General features: G+C 49.0%; 1 protein-coding gene across 2 annotated transcripts; it reads right to left on the bottom strand.

Moving 5' to 3' along the window:
• Positions 1 to 5,172: 5,172 nt before the first annotated feature.
• On the bottom strand, positions 5,173 to 18,343 carry UBL7 (ubiquitin like 7). 2 transcript variants are annotated; one of them, XM_081925712.1, is made up of 11 exons: positions 18,204 to 18,343; positions 14,132 to 14,377; positions 13,166 to 13,285; positions 12,850 to 12,932; positions 12,616 to 12,700; positions 11,492 to 11,549; positions 10,813 to 10,946; positions 10,602 to 10,651; positions 7,882 to 8,049; positions 7,177 to 7,299; positions 5,173 to 5,785 (listed from the first exon to the last, which is right to left on the bottom strand). In XM_081925712.1, exons 1-11 carry the CDS (start codon positions 18,265 to 18,267, stop codon positions 5,648 to 5,650), a joined length of 1,269 nt encoding a protein of 422 aa, XP_081781838.1. In that variant the 5' UTR covers positions 18,268 to 18,343; the 3' UTR covers positions 5,173 to 5,647. The 2 variants fall into 2 exon arrangements, with proteins under 2 accessions (XP_081781838.1, XP_081781839.1); XM_081925713.1 differs by lacking the exon at positions 18,204 to 18,343 and adding an exon at positions 18,037 to 18,143.
• Between the last annotated feature and the right edge of the window lie 4,179 nt (positions 18,344 to 22,522).

Raw genomic sequence — 22,522 nt, forward strand, 5'->3', positions numbered from 1 at the left:
GAGAACCATGGGGCAGGGTCCAGGATGCTCAGATTACTGCCACCAGACCTCCCTTCATGATGTAACCGTGATACATGAGTGATGTAGTTTGGGGGGGTGTAACATGGAGATTAGGTAAAGGTAAAGGTAACCCTGCCCGTATGGGCCAGTCTTGACAGACTCTGGGGTTGTGCGCCCATCTCACTTAAGAGGCCGGGGGCCAGCGCTGTCCGGAGACACTTCCGGGTCACGTGGCCAGCATGACATCGCTGCTCTGGCGAGCCAGAGCTGCACACGGAAACGCCGTTTACCTTCCCGCTAGTAAGCGGTCCCTATTTATCTACTTGCACCCGGGGGTGCTTTCGAACTGCTAGGTTGGCAGGCGCTGGGACCGAGCAACGGGAGCGCACTCCGCCGCGGGGATTCGAACCGCCGACCTTTCGATCGGCAAGCCCTAGGCGCTGAGGCTTTCACCCACAGCGCCACCCGCGCTAATAAAAGCAGCTAATAAAAGCAGCTAATAAAAGTTTGGGTTCTCTTTTGTTTGGGGCTTCCATCTTGTTCCACCTTGTGGCAGGTGGGAGTCCTGTCGCGACAGTCTTCAATAAAGACCGAACCTATTGGCTGCTGTTTTGATCTGGTATTCCTGGCTGGTGTCCTTGTTTTTTGTCCAAGAGAGCCCTCAGATTTCTCCATTAACACTTCCCAAAAAATGGCTGGCTACAGAAGCATTTCAATTTAATAATTTAAAGCGGATTGATGACCTTTTTCTTCCAAACTATAGGAAGGGCTTCGAAAGCCAGCTTCATTTCCTTCATTTGGTGCAGGTATTTTCAGACCCTCCAAGTGTCCCTATTTTCCAGAGATGTCCCTGATTTAGAGAAGCCATCTCGGTTTCTGATTTGATCCCGGAATGTCCTGCTTTTCCTTAGGAAATTCCTATTTTCATTTGATAAATGTTGGAGGGCATGGAGCTACCCAACCTCTGAGCCATCTGAAAGCAATTTTGTATAGGGAAGTTTTAAAAAATTGTTTAATGTTTTATTATGTTTTTTATATATGTTGGAAGCCGCCCAGAGTGGCTGGGGCAACCCAGTAAGATGTGTGGGGTATAAATGGTAAAATTATCATTATGGAATGGGGTATCCCAATTTTCATCGGAGAAATGTAGGAGGGTATGCATTCTTTTTCTTGTAGAAACAGAAGCCCATTTTTTCACCTCTACACACACAATACTTTTCATTGTTCTCCGAGATGTGGAGGGGAGGAAAAAGGAAAAGTGGGACATTCTGAGATCAGATCAGAAACTGGGACACCTTCTGTAATTCCGGGACCATACCTGGAAAATCAGGACTTTTGGAGGGCGTGTTTTCTACCAGCTGATCAAAGCAGCTTACAGACTATGAAGGTCAAGAAAAACAGCATCAGAAGGATGATGGTTGTGCTATTGGGGCAGGAAGTTGTGGAGAAGAAGAGAAGAAAAAGAGTTTGGATTTGATATCCCGCTTTATCACTACCCAAAGGAGTCTCAAAGCGGCTATCATTCTCCTTTTCCCTTCCTCCCCACAACAAACACTCTGTGAGGTGAGTGGGGCTGAGAGACTTCAGAGAAGTGTGACTGGCCCAAGGTCACCCAGCAGCTGCATGTGGAGGAGCAGAGATGCAAACATGGTTCACCAGATTACGAGTACTCTTAACCACTACACCACACTGGCTCCAGAACTCCAGAAAGAGCAGGACGGCCCCCCAACTCTGGAGAGATGGTTTACCGAATCTTAAAGTTGAGGGAAATAACTCTCCTCTTGTAAAGGTGATGTAGAAATGGCCTATAAAGCTTTAAACATGCCTCTCTCCATGTGAGCTCTCCTGGACCCTGACCCTGAGATCATCCTCTGCAGCCGTTCTTCGTGTGCCTCCTCCAAGAGAGGTCCAGAGGGTGGCAACACAAGAACGGACCTTTTCTAAGGTGGCTCCCTGGTGGTGGAATGCTCTCCCCAGGGAGGCTCCTCTGGTGTTCTCATTGCGTTTCTTTAGGTGCCTCTTCACCCAGGCCTTGGGCAGTTAAACAATCTATGGCCTTTTAAATGTGCTGGGGGGCTGATATATAAATGTAATGCACAAATAATAATTGTGGAACCACCAAGTTCAGAGTCTAAAAGCTCCTCCTCTATCCTGTAGCTACAGCACCTCCCAAAAGCAGAAGTGCTCGCTAAGTCTTGCTTGTTCCACACAGAGTTCTTTCCACAACTCCAGCCTGAAGATTGTCTCAGATTAAAGTTTCCACCCCGTGCCTTGCGAGTGGTTTGCTTTGCACTCCGTTTCCGAAATCCTCCTTATTGCTTTATCACAGCAACATTCCACAGTGACAAGAAGAATGCTGATAAGTGAGAGAGAATTTCCAGAGAAATGAATAACAAGGTGTGGAATGGAGCATCTTCAAAGAGCTACAATTCCTGACACCCTTAACAAACTACAGTTCCCAGGAGTCTTTTGAGGGAAGACATGTGCTGTACACAGCCAATTTACTAAAAGTCAGCCCCCACTGAGGCTTCTAATAGGGAGAAGTGTAACAATATTTGGGTCCCACCCCTTTCTTCCTTCAAGCGTATGGTTATTTAGGTAACAATGGGTGCCTTTTACTTCCACCCAAAAATGGTTTATCATAATAATGATACAGTGGTGCCTCGGGTTAAGTACTTAATTTGTTCCGGAGGTCCATTCTTAACCTGAAACTGTTCTTAACCTGAAGCACCACTTTAGCTAATGGGGCCTCCCGCTCCTGAAGCAAAGTTCTTAACCCGAGGTACTATTTCTGGGTTAGCGGAGTCTGTAACCTGAAGCGTATGTAACCCGAGGTACCACTGTACATGTTCATTGCCTTGCGTTTTTGCTTTTGTAGTGGAACAGAATGCCAAAATGGCGCTTGGGAATTGGGAGTTTCAGATCATCCACTTGATGGCTTCTTTTTATTATTTTTATTTTTATTTTATAACAATCCAACAAAAGGACCAGATGGCTTCTTTGGGTGGTCTTGGTTTTCCCAACCTCTGGAACAAACAAGGGCGTCATAGGGACCTACCTTGAAGCTCTGTCCAGCAGCTACCCAGGGCACGTGAAACAAAAGGTTCCTACACCTCAAAGGATTCATGTTTTAAGGACCAAACTACAGCTCTTGTGTTTGGAAAACCCCAACGACACAATGGAAGGAAGGTGAATGTGGAAAAAGTCAGGACAGGCAGCAGAAGAGACTCCTGGAGATGCTGAGGACCTTTTGCAGACAAAGCAGATGATCTTCCTCCCTTTTCCCTTTCCAGCACCCCAGGGAAGTCCTGTATCTTTCATTATACAGAGGCAGCCAGAAACACAGAATGTGACTCCCTTTCAAAACAGGTTACAGGGTTTAATGACACAACTCCCTACGCATTCCTAGTTTCCTCAGATGATGCCAACGCTGGATCCCCAGGTGGCAGGGCTGCAGGAAAGGGGGAGATCGCCTCCCTCTCTGAGACCTGCCCACGGATTTCTATTCAGTCCTCCTCTAAATGCTATTCCTTCCCAGCTCATCCTGGCAGCCAGCTGGGACTTCCCTGGAGCGCTGCACACCCTCCGTGCGAAGAGCACCGCCTGCTGCCTCTAAACTTCATGACAGCCAAGGATGGGGAAACTGTGGGCCGCTAGAGGTTCACAGAATCGCAGAGTTGCAAATGCAGGAATTACAGCTAAATGGTTTTTTGGATTACAGCAACATGGGCAGTTGTCTGGAATGACGAGAGTTGGGGGGCAGCAACATCTGGAGGACATGTTGACTAAGAGGTTAAGAAAAAAGTTGAGAGTATTTTTGAAGATTCAGTGCTTTCAAGGTTGACGTAATATGTAGCCACACCATTTACTGTTGATCAACACATTGCCAAACTAGAACTGAAACCCTTTGTGCATTTTCAGAATTTACAGATAATGATGTTGCTGGTGTGTGCATTTTGATGAACTGAGCATCGTACCATTGGGTCTAATTAAATAAATGTTGATAATTTTATTAAATATTCAGGGTAATGCATATTTAAAGGAAAAAGGTAAAGGTACCCCTGACCATTAGGTCCAGCCATGACCGACTCTGGGGTTGCAGCGCTCATCTCGCTTTATTGGCTGAGGGAGCTGGCGTACAGCTTCTGGGTCATGTGGCCAGAATGACTAAGCCACTTCTGGCAAACCAGAGCAGCGCACGGAAATGCCGTTTACCTTCCCACCGGAGCGGTACCTATTTATCTACTTGCACTGCATGCTTTCAAACTGCTAGGTTGGCAGGAGCAGGGACCGAGCAACGGGAGCTCACACCGTCGCGGGGATTCGAACCGCCGACCTTCTGATCAGCAAGCCCTAGGCTCTGTGGTTCAACCCACAGTGCCACCCGCATCCCCAATGCATATTTAGCACAGGTAATTATATATTTTCTTAATGGGTCTATTCATGTATTGAATTTATTTTTTAACAGAGGATAGTCTGTTACTCCATGCACCACCAGAATATGTCCACTGGAATCACCTGCATATTTAAACCTACAGCTCAGGCAGAGATCTTTCCCATTCACCTGCTACCTGATCTTTTCAAATAACCCAGGAGCTGGAGATGCCATAATTGAAACTCGGTCCTTTTGCATGCATGAAGCAGGCACTCTGCACTCAGCTACAGTCCCTGCCTTAATCCTGATCTGCCTTCTGTCCTCCCATAAGAACACCAGAAGGTCCTGCTGGATGAGGCCAATGGCCCATCTGGCCCAACCTCCTGTTCTCACAGTGGACAACCAGGCGCCTGTGGGAAGCTTGCAAACAGGATCCAAGCACAAGAGAAACCCTCTCCCCTCCTGTGGTTCCCAGCAACTAGCATTCAGAAGCATTGCTGCCTCTGACCGTGGAGGCACAGCATAGCCATGGGGGCTAGTAGCCATCGATCCCCCTCTCCTTCATGAATTTGTCCAATCCTCTTCTAAAGCTGTCAGGTGGCCAGCCCTGTCTCTTGGGAGAGCCAGATCCATGCCTTAACTGTGCACTCCATGAAAAACTCCCATTTTTAAGCTGCTCTAAATCTTCCAACATTCAGCTTTGCTGGATGCCCACCCTTGTTTCATGAGAGCACTAGGCGGCTCTCAGCTGAGCACCAGAGGCTCAAAACCTTAATGGACAACAGAAGCACAGCCTGTTGGGAGAAGGGCAGCTTTAATTAAGGTGCCTGAGAGTCATACAAATTAGACAAGAGTCATGAACACAGGAGGAAAAAGCATGCAAGTTATTCAGAACGATGGAGGATCCCTTCAGTGCCCGATCTTCTTCCCACAGGGGCACATGGGCACCCAGCTGTCTGGGGTGCAGAGTCTTTTCACCCAGCCCTGGAAGCAGCTGCTGGTTCATCACAATCCATCCCAAAGTCAGAGCTTCTGCCTTGTTGCTGTCCATCAGCCCCTCTGCCTTAAAAAGGCTTTTCTTCAGACAAGGAAAAGTGGAGGGTGGGGGAGATTGTGGGCTGGCCCAGTGCAGCATGGATGGAGAACAGGGCAATGGTGGGTGCTGGGTGCCCAAAGACGGGCTCAGTGGGTGCAGGGATCAAGCGCAATAGAATAACCTCCCAGGGTCCAAGGCCTCTCCGTCAGAGGCATGCAGGTAAGCATGCAGAGACATTAGGGGGCTCCTCCAGCAAATATGAGCTCCAGAGCGGCCTGGATATCCCCCCCAGTGGCCTGGAGGGCTCGGAGGCTCAGCTCGTCGTCGTGGATGCCCATGTCCCGCAACTGCTGCAGCTGCAGCTGCCACTGGCTCTGTAGGCGGAAGAGAGGGAAGGAGCAGAGTTAGCCCAAGGCCCAACACAGTCAAGTGGGATGGCTGGATTTGGAGGGGCAGTGGGAGAGAACCAGAGCCAGGGCTGCAGAAGTTGGCACGGTGCTCTTGGGCAAGGCAGTGGTTTCCAGTTCATTCCCAGGCCCAATTCAAGGTGAATGTTTGAAATGACTCAGGCCCCAAATACCTGAGGCCACCTCCTTCCTGACAGGCACTTTTGGGTGGGTGCAGAAATCAGCAGAGGAGGCCCTCTTGGCAGTTCCTCTGCCTGCAGGGATGGGGGACAAGGGGAGAGGGCCTTCTCTGTGGTGGCCCAAGCTGTGGAACGATTTTCTTCAAAGCTGTGCCTTTATTGCACAGCTTCTGGTGGATTGTGAAGACACAGCTGTATCCCTGGCTTTGAATACTCAAGGTGTATGTTTTTACACGCAGGTGGCGCTGTGGGTTAAAGCCTCAGCGCCTAGGGCTTGCCGATCGAAAGGTCGGCGGTTCGAATCCCTGCAGCGGGGTGCGCTCCCGCTGCTCGGTCCCAGCGCCTGCCAACCTAGCAGTTCGAAAGCACCTCCGGGTGCAAGTAGATAAATAGGGACCGCTTACCAGCGGGAAGGTAAACGGCGTTTCCGTGTGTGGCTCTGGCTCGCCAGAGCAGCGATGTCACGCTGGCCACGTGACCCGGAAGTGTCTCCGGACAGCGCTGGCCCCTGGCCTCTTGAGTGAGATGGGCGCACAACCCCAGAGTCTGTCAAGACTGGCCCGTACGGGCAGGGGTACCTTTACCTTTACCTTATGTTTTTAGGACCCACCTTAATTTTATGGTTGCAAGTTGTTTTAAATTGTTTTAAATGTTGTGTTTAATGCTATCACCTGCCCTGGAACCTTGAACAATCAATCAAGATAATCGTCTGCCTGACCCACCTCATAAAGCTGCTCAGGGAGAAGGAGGGGGCACATGGAGGCTGCAAAACACTAGGCTTAACTCACAGGAAATCTCCAGGGGAAATCCAGGTCTGCCTGCAATCACCTCAGGCAGCCTCAGGCTTGGCTTCCCTGGCCCTGCTAGGTTGTCATGAAACTAAATGCTCACTTGAATTAGCTTCAAGCAGGGGAGACAGAGTAGGGGAGAGATAAAGAAACTGGGCAAGTTGCTAGCCCTGAGCCTAACCCATCTTGCGTAGGGTGGTTAAAGAGGATGTCATGATACCAGGTTGATTTATTTAGTAATTACATTTCCACCCCACTCTTTCTCCCAAAGGAGCCCTCCTTGTAAAAGTGGCTTGTGGGTGCAGTGCGCTGCAGGCCACAAAAGCAAGGAAGGCATCGGCCAAGCCGACTGCGCCACTGGGGTGCGCAGGTGCGCCTGAAGGTTACGGACCTGAAGGTTTGGCTGCCCGGAAGCCTGCAAGGCGTGCTGCAAGGCCTGGCTGAAGAGGTCATTGGTGATGGGCGTTCCTGACTGGACGCTGGAGGACATCGGAGACGTGCCTGAAGAATGCCCCTGGGAAAGGAAGAGGAAGAAGGTGCTTTTGGTGCATAGAAGGGAATGGAGGATTTCCCATTATAGGTCTCTTTACCGCAGGGGTGGAGAAACCTGTGGCTCTACAGGTGATATTGGACTCCCAGCCCAGCAACCAGGGCCAGCAAAGTCAATGGTCAGGGTGAATGGAAGCTGGAGGGCCACAGCTGCCTCATCCCTGTTGCAGGGGGAGCAGAATATTCCCCTCCGAAGTTCCTGTACCACTAAGGCAGTGCTTTGTGTCCCAGAGGGAACTGTAAGGAGGTGGCCCACAGGGCCCAAACCCCAGGGCTTCTTGTGCCAGGCCCCTCCCACCCCTGGCCTCCAGCAAGTTGCCGATGAGGGGAATGTGGCCCTCAGCTGGAGAATAAACCCCTCACCCTTGGCATAGAAGCACATGTGTGTATACAGCATGGACAGGAAACGGGCCTGCACCCCAGGTCTTTTTAATACCACAGAATCCTAGAGTTGGGAGGCCCTCCCAAGGTCATCTAGTCCAACCCCCAGGAATGCCTCTGGAAGGTGTCCAGCAGCATGCAGCCACACCCCATGCTTCCCTTTTACCTGGGTCCCAGGGGTCGGAGTGTGGGAGCTGCTCTCAGGGGTACTGGCCAGAGCCAGGGCCGTCGCCAATTCGCTCTGGGTGATGGGCCGGGGGCCGGCAGCCCCAGTGTAGCCAAGGGACGCCGGGCGGGACCCAGAGGTGCTGCTGGAAGGTGTGGTCCTTGTGCTCTGCAAGAGCAAAGAGGAAATGCTGCTGCTTACTGCTTGCACAAAAAGGTTCGTTTCAACTGCACAGCTGACTCTCCAACCCAAGTGAGCAGAGACCAGGAGCGGGGCCTCTGGGTTCCGTTTTTTAAAAAGTGGTTCTATTTCTGAACCAGCTGGGAACATTCAGAATCCCCACTAGAGGAGTCTCTGCCTGACACAGAGACACCTGCTTCCTCTCTAGAAAGGAAATACTGAAGAGTTCTGGATAATCTTTGGATGACTTCATAGACTGGCTGCATTCGCACATCAGAATAAGCCAGCAAGCACTCAGCGCACTTAAGAGAAATTCATGGCGGAGAGGGCTATCAGTGGCTCCGAGCCAGGACGGCCGCATTCTGCCTCCACTGTTGGGAGCCGTAAATGGTTCTGAATACCAGTTGCTGGAAGGGGAGAGGCTCTTGTGCTCGGATCCTGCTTGTGAGCTTCCTGCAGAGACATCTGGTGGGCCACAGTGAGGACAGCATGCTTGACTGGGTGAGCCATTGGCCTGATTCTGCAGGGCTATTCTAACATTCGTTCTGCTCCTACTTCGCTTCTCTCACAATGCAAACAACAGGAGGAATCAGCTTCTAGACTCTTGCTATTTCTGAGTGCAATTCAGTTGCATCTTTGCAAATCCAGTCGATACAGAGATCCTGCCAACTGCCCAGCATAAGAAAGGCCATTCTGGATCAGACCTGAAGCCCCTGGGAAGCCCACCAAGACAGCTGTTTTTACCCCAAGCACCTGGTATTCGGTGGTATAGGCTGTGTTTTGAACAAGGCAGCTCAAGAACTTGAGAGTCAGAGGCGTATGTTTTTGCTCTGAGAGATTCCCATTCAGTGCTGAAAAATCTAAGTAGCACTTAATATTTAAAAGGCACTCCAAAATATAAAAAACCGACAGCTCTCTCCCAAAGCTTACAAGTCATATCAAATTCAACCCCAACGTATTTTTAAGGCAATGTGTCGTCTTGCTGCATATCCATTAACAGATGACATATTTCAACTTTTTGAATGAGGGGACATGATCAAGGCATAACATTAGGCACAGTGCAGAAAGCTTTTCTCCCTCTCTCACAATCCTGTAACTCAGGACCATCCAATGAAACCGAATTGTGAGCAATTTAAAAAGAAACGAAACACTAGGAAGCCCTCCAAGCAGAGTGAAACTACTGAATTTGCTGTAAGAGGTAAGCATTGCTGCTAACATGAGCAGCTTTTTGAACAATTTAGACACATTCATGGGGAATAAAGCTACCAATGGCTATGTGATGGCCTGGGAATCTGATTCAGAAGCTGAATCTGAGGAGTCCCAGCCTACACAGGAGTCCCCACCTCCAGGGCCGGCTGAGCCGGGGCAGGGCCTTGAATCTGACACCAGATGTATCCACTCTGGCTCCGGAGGTGATTGAGGACCCATTGCCTGCAGGTGCGCCTCTCCCAGCCCTGTCAGGGGAAGGTGAGGTCGCCTCTCGGTCCAGTAACCCTCCAGCCTCTCCTGAGCTGCAGAGGCTCAGGGCAGAGAGGCGGAGGGAACTGGGTTCTCTCAGGAGGAGTGCTCACCTTAAGGCCAGGAGAGGCGGGTCACCTGTGGGCCGGGACCGCCCCTGGCCTCAGAGGAGATAAAGGCCAGTCAGCCCAGTTCCAGGTTGTGGGAGCAACGACGTTGGAAACCTGTTTCTGCTAGCACCCAGACCTGTTTTTCCGGAGTTCCCGATCACACCCGGCTTCTTGCTTTGGACCCCGCTTCCCCCTTGGTGGACAGTCTCCAGACCCTTGGCCCAGGACCGGACTTTGACCACGCCTCACGGTAACCCCCCCCCCCCGGAACCAGCACAGGCTATTTGCCAGGGCAACTGTGTGGTGAACTCTGGTAACAGAGGTCGTATGCTTCCAAGTGTCAGTTGATGGCCACCACAATTGGGTTAAGTAAAGTCGCCCTGCTTTCCTGCGGATGGGCTTGTCAGAAGAGGCATCTGGTTGACCCCGTGGTTTCCCACAAGTCAGGAGCTCAGCCTACACTAGAGGAGGACCCTGGCAGAGACACATGCCCGACTGGCATGTTCCCTCTCTCCTGGTCGATCGTTCAGGAGCTTCAAAAGCTTTCTTCAGCCCGAACATCATAGCAACCGATGTCAAGAGACACCGGCACACTTAGGGATCCGCAGAGTCTTCGCAGCTCATGCGTGACAGACCTCAGCAACTCAGCATTTTGGCTAATCTACTTTATTTACATATAAACACACACAGAGCACTGCAACATGGCTCCCTCTCTCTCTAGCATCAGACAGTAAAAAAAGAACAAAGGAAAACAGTCCCACTTTACGGAACACAGTAACACAAACATCCGGCCTCCGTCACTTCCCACTCTGTGGAGTCAAAACATGCACCGTCATGTGATAGACATAAATCCCATGACTGCAACCATGGAGCAGAAATTCTAACAGAACAGGAGGCAGGACTGGATGGTCCTTTGGCCTCATGTCCTTCACAGGGACACCCAACGCAACTCTCAGGTCTTTTCAACATTACCTGATGGAAATCGTCTTCATCATCAGAGAGACCTTCAAACAGGAAGCCACCTGCCCAAGGAAAGAGACCAGAGGGAAGGACTCAGGTACCATTCAATACAAATTCTGATGTGCGAACTCCCCATTTTAGAATTACAAAACATCAGAAATGCACTACAATTGCCTCTCAGCCCCTCAGAGATCTGTGCCCCAAGTGGGAGCACCTCCTTCACCTGGCATGTCCCGGTAGGAGCTGGAAGGCATGCTGCGTGAGGAGGTCTCTCCCGTAGGCAAGGGGGTGCTGCTGGCCACGGAGTGGAGAACCAAGATAATGGCATTCACCAAGGCAGGGTGGGATGGGATGAGCCTAGAAAGAGTGGCAAGAACAAGTAAGCTGGGGGAGGCCCAACAGCCACAGGACCCCCCCCCCAAGGACATCTACCCCAGCCCCACCAATGGCAGAAACCATCTCCTACAAGAGCCCTGATAGGTAGGCCATCCAGACTTAACAAAAAAATCTAACAAAATGAAGTTGCCTTCTTCCGTAGTAGCCTTTTCCACTGCCCAACAGCTTGTGATATTAAAAAAATTCTAACGTTCTTCCTAAAACTTTGCAAGGTTTGTCTTCAGTTCCAGTCTAAGTTCATCAGTTTTGCCAATTCAGTAACAAAACTTTTTTTAAATGGTTCAGTAACTCAGAACTGGTTGAGATGCCTTCACATAGGGAAATAGGTGCCAGGTGCAAAAAAATAAAAAAAACCAGCACCACAAAAATCTTGACTTTTTTTTCAGGGGAAGGGCCAAAAGTTTGGAAGTTTGACAGGAAATCTGTTTTGTCTGTGAAAATCTCTCTCTGGAGTGACTCAGGAGGACACCAGGACTCAGGTCTATGATGCTTAAACAAAAACTTACGTGTCCAACATATTCGGGTCAGCAAAGACAGAGAAAAGATCTTTATCCTGCAAGACACCTGTCAGACAAAGAAATTATTGTAATCAACAAGAAAAATCAGTAACATCCTATCCACCAATAAATATTATTATTATTAAATTTACATACTGCAGAATTTATATACTTCAGAAGAAAACTTACCGTATATACTTCAGAAGATCTCAGGGTGGTGCACAGGAATATGTGAGCAGTGTTAGAAACTGATACAGTGGAACCTTGGGTTGCGAACGTGATCCATGTGGGAGGCACGTTCGCAACCTACAGCGTTGTGTCTGTGCATGCGCAGGTCGCAATTTGGCGCTTCTGCGCATGCGCAAAGCACGATTTATCACTTCTGCACCGAAACCCGGAAGTAACCCGTTCCGGTACTTCCGGGTTCGGCACGGTGCACAACCTGAAAACGCGTGACCTGAAGTGTCTGTAACCTGAGGTACCACTGTATATGAAAGCAAGGAGCTCAATGGCACAAAGCTGAAAATGAATGAACTGCAGCTAAAATATTATGTTCATTTTTCACGTGGTTTAGTCCTTCCCCTGCCCACCCCTCTAATATTTGGTGTACCCTACTGGTCCCGGCCCTCTCCCTGAACCTGTATTCAAGGGTTCCGTCTAATCACCACCCCCTCTATTTCCAGTCTACAGAGGGAGAGCCCTGTCACTTACTTTGCCATCACCTACCAAATTGGCACCACTCTTGAACAAGGGGGAAGTCCAAGAAGACTCAGAGGAACCCCAAGGTACGCATTAAGCACATTTTGGCGGGGAGAACCCTATAAAAAGCCAGCCCAATGTGGACTCAGCGTGCTCAGTGGGCATAACATGCTGGCTGACAACCTGGTTTGGGATGGTGGTCAGAAAACTGGATGATAAGGGGAATTGAAGGCAGTATCCAGACAGAAGGAAGGCAGGTCTGATTGCAATGCTTCTGGTACCTGCAGTAGGTGGTAGGAGGGGTTTGAAGAAGACAAGACGGGTCGACCTCACACAGTTAAATCCTAAGTGTCAAACTTTTGCCAGCTCAGGTATGACAGCCTGAGATAAACGCAGAATGGCAGTGTCTTTGCCTACACACCAAGCCTACCTACCCAAAGCGACTGGGTCGCTGCTGAGGCCAGGGGTAGCAACAATGATCTGATCGAGCGACTCCTTGTTCCCCAGCATCTTGAAGACCTGCGTGGGGGACACAGAGAAATCAGCAAGGCTGACAGAGAAAGCCACAAGCTGCCTTTGAGAACAGCAGCTGCAACGTATCGACGCTTCCCACTTCCCTGCGAAAGGGGTGCAGTGGATCCAGGAGGGGCAGCATCAGCCATGCTCACCGAATCCCTGAAGACAGGACTGCTGTGCAGAGCGGTGTGCAGGACCCGGAACTCCCGGACTGCGGCAGCTTTGTCCACTGGCTCTGGGGGGAAGAAGGGCAGAGCAAGAGATCAGACACTCGGTGGAATCAGTCAGCAAAAGGCGACAGCAGGAGCAGGCATCCATGAGACAAGGGTCAAGCATATTCTGTAATTCCACTGTCTGAGGTGCCAGAAGGGGACACAGAGCAGGGACTTGACGATGCAGGGACATCTTGGCCTTCATGCACCGACCGGACCAGTGGTTCCCAAAGTGGTTGGTCCCATCCCGGCTTACCTGGCTTCTGTTCTGGCTCTGGCCAGGACTTTCGGAGGACGTGGACTGTGGAGCCGGACTGGATGCCATAGAATTCAAGTGTCTGGTCATCCCGCAGCTTCCGTCCACAGTAGATCAGATCTGAAAGGCAGGCAGGCAGTGCAGCATGGCACACGTGAAAAAGCTGGGCTTGTGGGCCAGGGAGGTACCAGCATCATTTTCTGAACCAGAACTGGACAACATGGTGCCCCCCTCCAGATGTCTGATTGTTTGTTTTATAAAAATTAATACACTGGTTGATTGTAAAAAGAAAAAACCCTGAAAGTGCTTTGCAAAAAGGTAAAACATAAGATCAAGATCTTATGTTTACAATTATTTATCTTATTTACAATTTACAAGAACATTTTAGCAGACACCAAAAGGAATACAGTGAAGGTGCCTGCTTGAGATCAATAGGCAGGGAGTTCCAGAGTTTAGGTGCTGCCACACTAAAGGATCGAGTTCTTACAAATGTGGAGTGGGTCTTATGTGGTGCCTGTAATGGGGTGAATCCCACCAATCAAAGCTGTTGAACGGGCACATGCAGGGCAAGGAGATCTCATGGGCACACTGGTCCCTAGTTGGTAAGTGCTTTCTAGTAACACCATGGATTTGGCCTTGTTGTTGGAGTCCAACGCCCATCAGCAACAACAATCATGACCAGTGGTCAGGGATGGTGGGAGCTGGCGTTCAACAATAGCTACACCTGGATGAAACAGAGCGGTTAGCCTTGTCTCTGAGAGACCTGGATTCTTCTTCCCTGGAACTCCAGGAACTGTAGCTCTGTGAAAGGAATGGGGTGCAGGTCTCTACATTTCCCAGGATTCTTTGGGGGAAGCCATGACACAGCTTTAAATGTGTGGTGCAGGTGTGGCCAGGGCATTTCATGACCTTGAGTTCTGATGATGGTGATGATGATATGGCAGGAAGTTAAGAACAGCAGCTCACCAATGAGTTCCGGGTCGGGGACAGATTCCTGCAGCTTCCCTGTGATGAGCTGCTTCAGGTAGGAGATGCTGCAGCCCCCCAAGGGCCACTCGCCCAGCTCCGTTTCTGGCAGGCGCAAAATGGACTTGGGAGCCAGCGGCTGATCTGCCAGCTTGACTGCGATGTAACACTCAGAGAGAGCCATGGCGTCCGATTCTCTGGGAGGACTTGGTCCGGTGAGGCCCCAATCTGAGCTCCAAGAGGAATCTGTAAAAGGAACACAGGGAGCTGCCTTTTACTGAGTCAGACCATGGGCTCATTGAGCTCAGTACTGCCTACACTGCCTGGCAGCAGCTCCCCAGGGTTTCAGGCAGGGGTTTGCCTATTTGGAGATGCCAGGAGGGGTTGACCTTGGGACTTTCTACATGCAAAGCAGGTCCTCTGCCACTACGCTACAGCCCTTCTACATAAGGAATGTCTCCCCCGAAGGGCACCACTAACCGTGGTGTAACCTCCCTCCCAACTGCCCTTAGCACTGGTTGGGTGCAAACTGTATCACCTGAGCTGCAAAAGTGATTCCATGCCCTCACCTTGGACACCAATTCTAGGCCAAAGTAGCAAGGACAGCAGCTGCAGACATCACAGCACACCCAGCTGCAGGGAGGTCAGACAGGGGTTCAGAATAAGCTCAGGCTTGCAAGAGAAGTTAAAAATAATTTTTTAAAAGGTTTCTCTGGCTACTTTCAAAGCAAGAGGAAGAAAAAGAAGGATGTAGTCCTCTCTGTGAAGAAGACAGAGAAATGCTATTGGGGGACGGAGAGAAGGCAGAACTGCTCAACAACTACTTTGCCTCTGTCTTCACCCAAAAGGAAAGTAGTGCCCAACTTGGTCTATGAGATTTAGAAAAGGATGCTGTAATTACTAAGACCTAGCATGGGTTTCTCAAAAACAAGTCATGCCAGAAAAATCTCACTGCTTTTTTTTGGATAGTTACAAGATTGGTGGATCATGGGAATACTGTGGACGTTGTGTATCTTGATTTCAGTAAGTCTTTTAGCAAAGTCCCCCATGATATTTTTGCGAAGAATCTGATAAAATGTGGGCTGGATGAGGTTACTTTTAGGTGGATTTGTAGTTGGTTGGTTGACGGAACCCAATGTGTGCTCACAAAGGGCTCCTGGAAAAAAGGGACAAATGGGTTATTGCAGAGTTCTGCCTTGGGCCCGTTGTTGTTCAACATCTTTATAAACAACGTGGATGAAGGAATTGAGGGATGCTTATCTAATTTGCAGATGACACCAAACTGGGAGGGGTAGCTAATGCCACAGAGAACAGAATGACCTTAATAGTTTGGAGAACTGGGCCCAAACTAACAAAATGAATTTAAGTAGGGACAAATGTCAGGTTCGGCACTTAGGCAGGAAGAACCAACTGCACAAGTATCAGGTGGGGGACACTTGGCTTGCCAGTAATACATGTCAAGTGGATCGAGGGGTCTTAGGAGACCACAAGCTTCACATGAGTCAACTGGAATGGGTGCAAAGGAAGGTAACCGAGATGGTCAAGGATCTGGAAACCAAGCCTTCTGGGGAACAGTTGAGGGAGTTGGGGCTGTCACATGGAAGAGCATGCTTATTCTCTCCTGCTCTGTAGGGTAGGACTGAAACCCTACAGAGTTACAAGAAAGGAGATTCCAACTAAGCATCAAGAAGAACTTTCTAACAATAAGGAAGTTCAGGAAGAACTGTCTGAGGGTAAGAGCTGTTTGACTGTGAAATGGACCATCTCAGAAGGTGGTTGGCTTTCCTTCCTTGGAGGTTTCTAAGAAGGGGTTAGATGGTCCTTTATGCTTTAATTGAGATTCCTTCATTGTAGGGGGTTGGACTAGATGACCCTCAGGGTTCCTATCAATCTAAAGTTCTATTATTCTATGCCTCACTACTAGCTACAGTTAGGGGTGTTCAGAAATTAGTGTTTCAGGCAGGGGTCCCTCTCAGCCCTACTGAAGTTGCTAGGGATTAAATCTGTGACCATCGGCATACAAAGCATATGCTCTAGCATTGGGCTACGGCTCTTCCCTAAGGAACCCGCATATTTATTTTTTCTATTAAAATGTAACCTGGGAGCATGTCTTATTATGACCTAGGAGAGACCAGGGCTCTAGTCGCTTAGGATTGCCACTTGTCTTGTATAATACAGGACTGTCAACTATTTCAATTTCATTTTAATGCTATGTCCTGTTTTGTCCTCTATTTCAGATCTTCTCTCTCTCTCTGCCAAGTTAGGGATCCTTTCCAAATACATGAGTTTGAATGGGTGTGTGAAATGTCATGTATTTCAGCTCCGGATAGCCAAGCACAGACAGATTACAAATTCATGTGTATGTGTGTGTGTATTTGAGTGTGGCAAATTCCAGAGGAGCCATACTGTTAGGCTGCAATAGAATGTATGGAATTTACAGCAAGCTATGGTTTAAAAGAAAACTACATGAAAATGTTACATAGATGTTATCTAACACTGGGTAAATTGTCAATAATGTATAAATCAAAATCAAGTAAGTGTTGGAAATGCAAAGAGAAAAAGCATATTTATCTTGTAGTAAGCTTAAAGCTTACTGGGAAATGATATACAATGTATTGAAAAAGATGTTTAAAATAACATTTGTAAAATAACCGGAAGCTTTCCTTTTGAGAATTATAGGGGTAGAACTACCTAAACAGTATAGAGTCTGTAACCTGAAGTGTATGTAACCCGAGGTAGCACTGTATATAAATGTTGCAAGTTAATAACATTAATTTACTTTAATGCATTAATGCTTCTTTTCCTATCCTTCAGCTAAAAGCCTGGATGTTCATGTGATGGGATTATTGGGGAAATGCCTGGAATAAAGACCTCACCTCTGTACTTCCAGACTTCCAACATTGTTCTCTGTGTCATTCACGACTGGACTTAACTGTCAGGGGTCCCTTTACCTTTTATGTACAGTGGTACCTCTAGATGTGAACGGGATCCATTCCGGAGGCCCGTTCACATCTAGAAGCAAACGTAACCCGTGTCCGCATGTCACATTTTGGCACTTCTGCGCATGACATCATTTTGAGCGTCTGCTCATGCGCAAGCGGCAAAACCCGGAAGTAACGCACTCCGTTACTTCCAGGTTGCCGCGGAGCGCAAATCGAACACGCTCATCTCGAAGCACATTCAACCCAAGGTATGACTGTATATGTAAATATAATTGCCTCCACGTTACCCTGTCCTGTATTTTGCCAGAACAAAGGCGGCAACCCTACAGTCGCCCCCCACCCCAGTCCAGTCCTTGAAGCTCTCACAGAAGAAGAAGAAAGAGTCTGGATTTGATATCCCGCTTTATCACTGCCGTAAGGAGTCTCCAAGCGGCTAACATTCTCCTTTCCCTTCCTCCCCCACAACAAACACTCTGTGAGGTGAGTGGGGCTGAGAGACTTCAGAGAAGTGTGACTGGCCCAAGGTCACCCAGCAGCTGCATGTGGAGGAGCGGAGATGCGAACCCGGTTCCCCAGATTACGAGTCCACCGCTCTTAACCACCACACCACACTAGCTCTCAGCTCCTACTTGTGTGTAAGCAGGAGTAGGGGCGGGGATCTCTCAGCTCCGAAGGGACGCTTCGCTGCCTACCAGGGCTGGAGTGCAAGCAGGAGGGGGCGGGGATCTCTCAGTTAAGCAACGAGAAGCCTCCCTTCCCAGCTGAGGGATCCCCGGCCCTCCTGCTTGCACGCAAGTAGGAATGCCGCTCTTGGCCCTCTTCCACCTTCCTCTTCACCACCACCACCACCGAAGAACCAACAACTCAGGGGCTGCCCAGGCTCATGGAGAAAGGAGATAGGAGCCTCGGAGGAAGGGGAAACTGGCCCACTGGCAGCCCCTTCCCCCTCTCAGCCTGGCCCACCTCGCAGGGTTGTTGTGGTGCGGATAAACCGGGGAGGGCGAGGCGTTTGGCTGTCCTACTTGAGGCCCTTGGAGGAAAGGTGGGCCACAAATGCCGTACAGAACAGCAGCAGCAGCAACAGCAGAAGCCCATTTTCCTACAAAATGCCCCCTCCTCGCTCTGCCTACCGGGATGTTTACAGCCGACGGTCTCCTCCAGCCGGAAGCGCTTCCCTGACCCCGCGCGAGGCATGCTGGGGAGTGGAGTCCGCGCGGAGGAAGCAGCCTCGCGTCTCTCGCCTGGGCGGCCGGAGAGGGAAGAGGAGGAGCGACGGTAAGCTCCGCCCCCTCTAGAGTCGATCCGCAAGGCATCCTGGGAGCGGCGGTCCCAGCTCGGATGGTGGGAGGGGAAGGCACTTGAAGCCCGTGGATCGGGGTAGAGCAGCGTCGTGACGTTCAGCGCCCGAGCCAATCAGAAGAGAGGAGGGTGCCAGGAGGGGCCAATAGGCCGGCGGGAATTCGGAGCTGCCGTGAGTTTTGAAAGAATCTGGGCGCGCGATGTTTCTAATGCGCTTCTCTTCTTCAGTTACGGTAGTTGGAGGTCTAGCGCCTTTCGTCCTTGAATTGAGTTTTGATTTTATTTTTAATGTCATTAGTGACTGCTTAAAGGAGTTGGAAGAGTGCAAACTTTCCTTTTATATATATATAATTTTTATTAATTTTTTTCTGTTTTACAATTTAGAATACTCATTTAAACATCCTTGAAATATCAGTGACTTCCCTTCTCTTTCCATGGTTCCTTTTGCATATCATAAATTCCTGCATATTTTACATAAACTAAACCATTCGGTATTCAGTTATTACATCCATCAAATTTACATCGTTGAATTTATCTTAATGCTGCCATCAAGTGTACACAATTTCCCCCATATATTTAATAAACATTTCCCAATCTTCTTTAAACGTATGTTCTTGTTCTCTTATTCTATATGTTAAGTCCGCAAACTTTCCTGAGTTGCAGGGGAGTGGGTCTCCCAACTCTGAGATTATACCATATAACAGAAAGAAAGAAAGAAAGAAAGAAAGAAAGAAAGAAAGAAAGAAAGAAAGAAAGAACCATGAATCACCACAGCCTAGAAGGAGAAAAGCACAAACATATTGTATCTGGTGACCAGTCTCCATTATTTGCATGATTTCCTGTTCTTAATAAAAATCTCATTATTAAAAGAAGTACAGTCATACCTCATGTTACGTTTGCTTCAGGTTGAGCATTTTCAGGTTGCATCCTGCAGCAACCCGGAAGTACCAGAAAGGGTTACTTCCGGGTTTTGCCGCTCATGCATGCACAGATGCGCAAAATGACATCATGCGCATGCACAGAAGCGGCAAATCGCAACCCGCGTGCAGAAGCGGGTTGCGTTCCTTTCAGGTTGTGAACGGGCCTTCGGAACGGATCCGTTCGCAACCAGAGGTACCCCTGTACAAAGATACAGTGCAGCTCCTAGACCGACGAAGTCTTGACTCATACAAGGATTGTCTTTACAAATCACTGACTGGCATAAAATGCATCTTGTTTTGCAAACGCGGCAGCCTTTGTGCCATTCGCAGGGGCAGCTCACCACCCTCCAGCACCCAGCCTTGCAGAAGCCCAGTTCACAGAGTGAGTGGGCTAGGCTGGGGGCAAACACCCTCCCTGGCCCACTTCCCCCTACCTAGGCTTCTGCCTTTTCCTGCCCTCTCCAAGGGGGTGGCAGCCTCTCCTCTCTTTTGCCACATGTTCCCATGTTCCGACAAGAGCGGGTGGCCAGGGAGCATGGGGGACAGGGCAGGGGGTGCAGCTGGACTTTGAAGAAAGCTCTGCAGGGGAGAGTAACAAAATGGTTGCTGCTGGGCCGTGGAGAAACAAAATGCTCACAGAGTTGGGGGCACAATGGGTGGCGCATCATAAAGAGCGGAAGAAGAGGAGCGTCAGATCCCCCTGTCCTGAGGGGGAAAGCACATCAACCACTGTCACAGAGATGCTGCTTGCACCTTGAAACAAAAGGGTGGGTGAAGGGTCCAATCCTGACACACAATTAAGTGCAGGCCTCTTTTAAGTCCCTTACCTTTCCTGCCCTGATCTGGCCACAGTGATGCATGCGATGGTCACCTCCAGGTTTGACTACTGTAATTCGCTCTATGCGGGGCTGCCCTTGAAACTGTCCCAGAAACTCCAGCGGGTGCAGAATGCTGCAGCGAGGCACCTCACGGGGTCTCTGCCATGGGAGCATATTCACCCAGCACTTTACCACTTGCACTGGTTCCCAGTGGAGTATAGGGTCAGGTTCAAGGTGCTGGTCTTGACCTTTAAAGCCCTTTGTGGCTTAGGGCCCTCGTATCTATGGGACCGCCTCTCCTGGTCTGCCCCGCAGAGGACCTTAAGGTCCATGAATAACCATAGTTTAGAGGTCCTGGGCCCTAAGGAAGTTAGATTGTCCTCCATCACGGCCAGGGCCTTCTCAGTGATGGCTCCAACCTGGTGGAATGCTCTGTCCCATGAGACCAGGGCCCTGCAGGATTTAACCTCCTTCCGTTGGGCCTGTAAGACAGAGCTATTCCGCCTGGCTTTCGATTTGAACTTAACCTGATCTTTTATTCCCCTTTCTTCCCTCCCCCTCCCCTTTTTATGAAGATCACCTGCTCTGGGATCCCACAGCTAATTCTCCCCTGGTCTCCTCGCTGACCCAAGTAGGACTAATTTAGCCAGCTAGCCTTGGTGATCATCTAATGTTTATTGGATAGATTTTCCCCCTAAATTGATTTTTGAATTCTGAATTTATTGCTATTCACGTTTTATACTGTATTTTATGCTGTTTTTTGTTGCATCAATTAAGTGTTTAAAATTTGTTGTTAGCTGCCCTGAGCCTGGTTTTCTGAACCGGGAAGGGCAGGGTATAAATAAATTATTATTATTACTATTATTATTATTATTATTATTATTATTATTATTATTATTAATAATAATAATTATGTACAGCCAGTTGCTCACCCTCAGACTAACGCAAGGATAAAAAGGAGGAAACACGTCGTGAGGATCAAATGGGAAGAACATGCATGCAAACTTGAATCCCTTGGAGGAAAGGTGAGATATAAATCATACAATATGAAGGGACCCTGCGGATCATCTAGTCCAGTCCCCTGAAATGCAGAAATCCCAACACTGTAGAATAAATGCAGACTCTCCAAGTGTCAGGCTCCATTTACAAGAAAGGAATAAACATTCTCCATGCTTCCTAAAAAATGGCTGGCTGAAGAAGCATTGCAATTTAACAATTTGAAGTGGATTGGTGACCTTTTTCTTCAAAACTATAGGAAGGGCTTCGTAGGCCAGCTTCATTTCCTTCATCTGGTGCAGGTATTTTCAGACCCTCCAAGTGTTCCTGTTTTCCAGGGTCAGTTCCAGATTTACAGAAGATGGGCCGGTTTCTGATTTGATCCTGGAATGTCCTGCTTTTCCTTAGGACATTCCTATTTTCATCGGAGAAATGATAGAGGGTATGTAAATGACATAGATGTATATGCCCCGTGGCTATAGAGACAGGGCCTTGTTTGCTGCAGCACCCAAACTCTGCACCTATTCTTGTCCTCCCATGTATTTATGGTATTTAGGACCATTTAGCGTATTGACCCAAATATAAGCCACACTTTTTTTTCCAAATTCTGACCGTGAAAAGTTAAAGTGCGGCTTATATTCGCGACCTTACAAAATCGGGCTTTCCTGATATTGTTGCTGAAACAGCTGCCCTAGGTCTGTGGCTGTGCCTTGCCTACCAAGGCCGAAATGGAGAACGCCCCCCCGCCCCCCAGGATGCCACCATGAGGGCCGTCGGGGTGCGGGACAACAATGCCCGTCTGAACCGCTGTCCACAAGCCTCCCCAGAACCGCTGGAAAGAAGGGGGAAGGGGGGAAGGCCGCCGGCAAAGTGGTGTGGCTCCCCCCCAGGAAGCAGACTAGGAGCGCGGGGGAATGGTACCCGTAGGATTTTCTTCTACATTTGCCATTTACGGGCGTGAGTGCCTGCAGAATTTTAAGTGAGCGGCTTATATTCAGGTATTGACTCCCCCCCCTTTAATTTTAAAAGTGCAGTTTATTTGTAGGGGCGGCTTATATTCTGGCCAATACAGTAATTGGGTTTAGCACCCATTTTTATCATGCTCTGATCATTATCTGTCTTCATCATTTTTTTAAGAAAACACTCTAATTCTGATAAGGCACAAAACTGATGTTGGTTTATAAAGATTGGCCTTCTAAGGTACTTTGGGGGTACCTGTCAAAAAGTAGATTAAATCCAGTTAATAAACAAACCAGAGGTTCCTATTACTTCCTCCACCTGCTGCCACCTAGCCAAGTGATCAGGGATGATGAGAGCCAGAAGTCATATTCATAGGTTAGGCCTCCCCTTTGCTAAATTCAAATCTTAGCATTCATTTTTACTACATTCTCAAATTTTAAGAGCAACCATGTCTCA

Source organism: Podarcis melisellensis, assembly GCF_964234715.1.
Source record: "Podarcis melisellensis genome assembly, chromosome: 9".
Lineage (NCBI taxonomy): Eukaryota > Metazoa > Chordata > Lepidosauria > Squamata > Lacertidae > Podarcis > Podarcis melisellensis.